Below are 6,196 nucleotides of genomic sequence, written 5' to 3' on the forward strand. Positions count from 1 at the left end.
ATTCTTCATACAGAAATAAATATAATGCGGATTTCTCTGGCTACCACCAAGGCAAAAGAAGGCTGTGAGGACAGCCTGCCTATAGCTTCCCATCCAAAGCATGCAGCCTTTGCCACAGCTGTGACGGTCTAAGTCCTAGAAAGGGCTTTGTATGCAAGCCCCACTGTCCACACCACCTCCCCTGCCTTAGTTGGGACATACACCATTTATTTAAAAATACCTTTATTTTTAACCCCACCAACTCTCTCACATCACATTCACTCACAGCACACGCACACACTTTCAAAAATAGTCTTTGGTTTTCCAAAACTTCTGCCTTGTCCCCGGCCGTCTAGGCCTGGATGGCTAGATGGGTCCTCGTGGCTCTCCAGGGTGGGCCCTGTGTGCAGGCCATTGTCCTCTGGTCCCTACACAAAGCAGGAGTGGCTTGGGCTTCTCGAATCTTCCCCCCTGTCCAGCTAGGGGCTGGCACCTGGCCGCTTTCTCCGGAGTCCTTCTTGGAGCAAACACTGAAAGAACCCAGGCTCATCGCCGAGGGCCTCGGAGTGGTGCTACCCCCCTCGCCTTCAAGCAGCTGCCCCCCAGGTCACGACGGCTGCCCTGCAGGAGAGAAAGACATGGCAGGAGGATGAGCCCGGGGAACTATGATGGAGGCCCAGGGACATTCAGCCCCACAGTAAGCCCACTGTTGGAAAGGCAGACGAGACTCCAGAGGAACACTGCGCGCCATGGAGTGGTAGTGTTTAGTGACAGCAGCAAGGGCAGAGGAGAGCATGTGCCACTTCTGGAGAGAGCACATGTGCAAGCCACTGCCAGAGAAAGGACATCAGGGGCACCCTTCCTTTACAACAGTTTACATTTTCCGCTCCTTTGCCACCTGAAGATCTGTTGCCTTAAGAAATCTGATACATGCTGGCACATGCCTGGAATCTAGAAGCCTGGAATCCCAGAGACAGGAGGCTTGCCCGTGAGTTTGGGGTCAGCCTGGTCTACATAGCCTGGTCTTCCAAACCAGACAGAGCTACCCAATGACTCTTCTCAAAACAAAACCAAAAATAACCCCCTCCAATTTTGTACAAATGTGTACACACACACACACACACACACACACACTAGACACACCTATATATTTTGGACAGGAGATGCTGCGGATTGAACTCAGGACTATGTACATGATAATTTATATTCTCTACCACTGAGCTACATCCCAAGGCCATACAATTTTTACACACTGTAAAGCATATTTTACATCCAGGGGTAAGAAAAGTCTCCTACCAGTTCCAGGTGCTACCTGAGAAAACCACATGAGGGGTGTGTGTGTGCCTGTGCCCAGCCATTACCTAGGCCACCCTCAAAAGCAGACAGCAGGCTTCTGGCCTCCTTGCCTTCACCCAGGGTCTCCCAGTGCAGGGAGCATGCCCTCACCTCTGGTCTTCTCAGGAAGATTTCTATGAACAAGATTGTCTCCCACTTGTTGCTCCTGGGGACATCCCTGGTCTGAACCAAGGAGGGAGGCGAGGTTTACCTTTTTGTCCCTGTCCGACCTGGAGTCCAGGAAGTGGCAGGGAAGGGCGTTCTTCCAGAGTGGGGCTGGAGCCTTGCAGGTGCCCGTGCTGCGTGAAGCTGCTGGTTGCCTTCCCTGGAGCCACCCATCCTTCAGCCTTGCCCCACTCACCAGTGTGCTGGGTTTCAGGCCAGTGCCCATGCTCAGCCCAGCAGTCCCTCTTTTGAGGACTCCGGTGCTGAGTTAACTGACCCACAGCTGCTTAGTAAGAGCTAGGGAGAACCCCACTGCCTGTCAAACCGCCCCACTTCCAGGCCCCATACAGAATGCAATATCACAGTAAGTGTTCAGTCGGCTGGGCGTGGCTCAGCTGGTGACCTCAGGGGACCATCTGGGAGCCCTGCCTCTGCTGTCTCTTGCCTCTGCCCCAGCCCAGGTTGGGGCAGATCCATCCAGATGTGAGCCCAGCCTCCCTGGAGGCTCTCTGGGCCCAGGGACAGTATGTTCATTCACAGGCAGGGCTATTTTGAGGGCTGAGGCCATGGTCCCAGCAGAGCCTGGGGCTTGGGCTTCTCAGACAGACTCTGGCAGGAGTAGCTGAGAAGGGTGGATGGGGCAGGGAGAGAGAGAACAGAATCCCCCCATCCCAACTTCACTCTTGGGTCCTCAGAGACAAGGAACACCGCACCTCCTATCCTGAGTCTCAGGTCATGCAGAGAACTGGGTTTCATGGGAATGCTGCTGGAACAGTTCACCTCCCTGAGCCTCAGTTTCTTCATCTGTGGAATGGATGGCCACCCCCCTGCCCACCCGCGCCCAGGGTACAGTGGAATGAGCACACAGCTGTGTCTACTTCCGAGAACCCTGAGAAGAGGTTCTAACCAGGTACAGGTACAGCAGGGATGCTCCTGCTCTAACACGGATTCAGTGCTGGACTGAGCCTCAGTGTCCCCATCTGTAGCTTGGCATTACTTCATAAGATAAACAAGCTAACACAGGTGACACAAAGGTGACAGACACGAACAGGTGAAGCTCTTTGGGTGTGTGGTACGGGAGATGGAACCCACATCCTAGTTTGTGGCAGGCAAGTGTTCCACTGCTGAGCTATAGGTCCTGCCTTGTTTTTACTTTTCCAGATGGTTGCCCTGCAGGCCGTGTACCTGGGGTCCTTCTGCGTAGTTGGGGTTACAGGCCTGAGCCACCACGCTCACCAAGAAAAGCTCAGTAAAGGGTCAATAAACGTTTATAATACGATTATCAGCATCGTCCAGTGGCACCTCCTGGCACCTGTCAGCCCTCTGCTGTTGAGCTGGGCACATCAACAACAGGGAACAGAATGGTCCCATCCAGATCTACTCCCAGGCGACAGAAGGGAAAACAGGGCAGAGACAAGAACCCGCTTCCCACTCTGCACTGCCACCACAGAGGTAACCTTCACCCACCCCTGAGCAGGAAGGAGCTGCAGGGGACAGTGTCCATGGCAACCCTGACCTCAGATCATTCAAGATCAGAGGGAGGTAGTGGCCTGGGAAGGAGTGGGGTCTGGGACCTTCTTGACCTCAGAGCTCAGAAGTGTGTAGGGGCTCCCCACAACACGTGATATCCTCCAGACAAGCCGTGGAGGGCCCAGCACTGTTGAGACTCACCCCTCTGGCCTATCCCCAGAGGAGCTTGTGTGACAGAGCCTGGTTTCTACATCCAAATTTGGTTGAGTTCTTAATCCCACAGACAGATTCCAAGGCAAAGTCAGGCTCAGGCCAGGCCCTGTGAACCGCGGGGCAGTCCCCAGTCCTACAAAGGAGCCCCCTTTCTGACTGCGGTGGTGGTGGGCATGAATGGACCTTCTCCGCAGCCTTCAGGCACAGGGACCTCCTGCTGTGCCCTCTCCTCCGTTCCAGTTAGCTAGGCCAGAGTGCCAGTCCTGCTCTATCACTGCCGTGCACCTTGGGCAAGGGCAGCCTATCCAAGCAGGTGGGGACGGCCACAGGCCTCCTTCTCCGCCTGTCAAGGGACCTAAATAAAGAGTGCTGAGCGAAGATCAGTACCTGGAAGACTCCTGCAACCGCGGTCTATCTCTGCCTTCACTATCTTCCCACTTGCCACAACTTTGTCTATGCCAGCAGTTCTCAACCTGAGGGTCGCGACCCCTCGGGGGGTGGAGCAACCCTCTCCCATAGGTCAAATATCTTGTATATCAGATATTTACATTATGATTCATAACAGTGGCAACATTACAGTTATGAAGTAGCAGCAAAATACTTTCATGCTGCGTGCATTTGTGTGTGTGTGTGTGTGTGTGTCACCACAACATGAGCAACTGTATTAAAGAGTTGCATTATAGGAAGGTTCACTGCAAACCCCAGGCCTTACTAAACGCATGCTCTAAATCACTCTTTCCCACCCCTTTATCCGCTCACCTGCTGTCTATTTCCACACGTCTTTTAGGAATTTAGTATAGAAGCTCCTCAGTCTCACTCTGGGGCTGGGCTTACCCTTGGGCTTTCAAAGGCCCATCAAACCACAGTATCCTTGCTTTCATCCTTCTGCCCTGGTCTGATGCTATACTGGATTCTTTTTGTTTTGTTTTCTTTTTTCGAGACAGGGTTTCTCTGTGTAGCCTTGGCTATCCTGGACTAGCTTTGTAGACCAGGCTGGTCTTGAACTCACAGAGCTCCGCCTGCCTCTGCTGGGACTCAAGGCATGCACCACCACGCCTGGCCTCATGCTACCCTGGGAGCCCCTGGCTGGCAGTAGGTTGGGACCACATCTGCTTCAGAGCTGGGTGGTTAGGGACAGCTGGGCTGGATGAATGGGTGACAGGCCTGAGAGGAGTACTGTGGTGGGCCCAACTAGCGTTTCCATCCCAGATGCACACCTGAAGACTCGCTCTGCCTTCCTTCCCCACCTGGGGCACTGACAGGACCCTTAATAGCGTATCAGGCAGAGGTTAAGAAGAGTCTCTCAGAGAAACAGAGGCACCCAAGGCCTGGGAAGACAGTCTGGGAGTCTGAGCCAGAGGGCTGGTCTGAGGCCAGGCCACTGAGGCCTTCCCAGGGTGGAGCTGGGAAGCTGAGTTGAAGAGGACAGAATACAGTTCCCATGGTCCGTTCCCTCGATGGCTACGGAGAGCAAGGCAATATTTTCTGAGCCTCAGTTTCCCCAGATGTAAACAGCAGCTGCTGATCTAAGTCAGTCACACAAACAGTCTTCCTCGATGTAAGAAAAGCCCAGGCTGGAAAGGGTGAGAGCTTAGGGCCAAGCAAGTCTGTGCAAAGAGACTTGTGGCTCCCCAGTGCCCAGCCAGCCTCTTAACTTAGACACAAGCAGACAACAGCGTCCCCTCCAAACTCCACACCCTTCTTGGCGCTGGGCACTCTTCCCGGACCCCTTCCTGCACACAGGCTGAGGCCTCAGGCTCTCGCGTACAGGTACATGTTCCCATCTTCTTCTCAGTCTCCTGCTCTGGGTCAGGTCTTAGGACCTGGATTTATTAAAGGTGTTTATTCAGGGTGAGCCTGCTTCCTGTAAATGTGAGCAGTGCCTTTATCTGAAGTGCCCAGAGGGCGAGCATCAGGCAAAGAGGAAGGTCCCAAAGTGCAGGCACCTCTCAAGGCGCAATCAAGTGAGACCAGAGTTTTCTGGGCTCCACTCTACCCTTTCTGTCTAGTGACTGAGCAAGAGGCTGTGCTCCACTTTAATGCTAGGGCATGAGACACTGTCCCTGCCACTGCTCCGAGGTCGCTTTCCCTTCTCTTGGGGTGGCCCGCCCCCGCCCCCAAGCCAGCTCTCCCGGCTGCAGCGGGCGAGCTGCGCACTCACCCCCTTGCGCTGGTTGCTTAGACAGAAGGTGCAGATGGAGCGCGGCTGACGGCCGTCGGCGGCGGGGACCGCGCTCTTGCCACCGCCCGCCGCGCGGAAACACGGCTGCCCGTCGTCGGCCGCGTCGCCCAGCAGCAGCACGTTGGCCAGGTGCGCGATGTAGCTGGACGCCAGACGCAGCGTCTCGATCTTGGACAGCTTTCGGTCCACCGGCTCGGTGGGGATGAGCGTGCGCAGGGCGGTGAAGGCCGTGTTCACACTCTGCGTGCGGTCCCGCTCGCGCGCGTTGGCCGCCTGTCGCTGCCGCACCACCACCACGGGGCCCGCGCCGCCGCTCGCCCGCCGCCCGCCCCCGGGACCCGGGCCGCGCCGTGCCGCCTCCAGCCCTTCGCAGCAGCCGAATGACTGGTCCGACGCGTCGCTCTCGCTGCGGTTCTCCTCGTCCTCGCTCAGAAGCCGCACGTCCGGGTACAGCACGTGCGCGCCTACCGGGCGCAGCAGCGCGAACGCCATGGGCGCCCGGCCGCGGGCCTCCGTCCGCCTGGACCCCGAGCCGCCGCCCCCGCCGTGCGCTCCCGCGCGCTCCCACGGCCGAGCCGGCCGTCGCCTTATAGCCGGGGGAGGAGCCAATCACGAGGCGGCCCCGGCGGGGCCAATGGGGCGCCCTCCGGCCCGCCCCGCCCCGCCCCGGCCCAGCCAATGACGTTGTGCCTGCCTCTCGGTGTCCCCAGTTGAAAGTGGCCCCGGAGCTCCGGCTCCTACCCGAAGGCCCTGTGCTCGGGCTGGTCGGGAGCGCAGATCTAGACCCCTGGGAGACCGCTGGCACGTTAGCATGACAAGCTAGCACGGTCTGTTTCTCCGTCCCGATGTGAG

At 56.9% G+C, this 6,196-nt stretch overlaps 1 protein-coding gene across 1 annotated transcript; it reads right to left on the reverse strand.

Moving 5' to 3' along the window:
• Positions 1-205: 205 nt before the first annotated feature.
• On the reverse strand, positions 206-5,969 carry Tcf15 (transcription factor 15). Its single transcript, XM_021649250.2, has 2 exons — positions 5,324-5,969; positions 206-600 (listed from the first exon to the last, which is right to left on the reverse strand). The coding sequence occupies exons 1-2, from the start codon at positions 5,834-5,836 to the stop codon at positions 526-528; spliced, it is 588 nt and encodes a 195-aa protein (XP_021504925.1). The 5' UTR covers positions 5,837-5,969; the 3' UTR covers positions 206-525.
• Between the last annotated feature and the right edge of the window lie 227 nt (positions 5,970-6,196).

The sequence above is a fragment of the Meriones unguiculatus genome, chromosome 4 (genome assembly GCF_030254825.1).
Source record: "Meriones unguiculatus strain TT.TT164.6M chromosome 4, Bangor_MerUng_6.1, whole genome shotgun sequence".
Lineage (NCBI taxonomy): Eukaryota > Metazoa > Chordata > Mammalia > Rodentia > Muridae > Meriones > Meriones unguiculatus.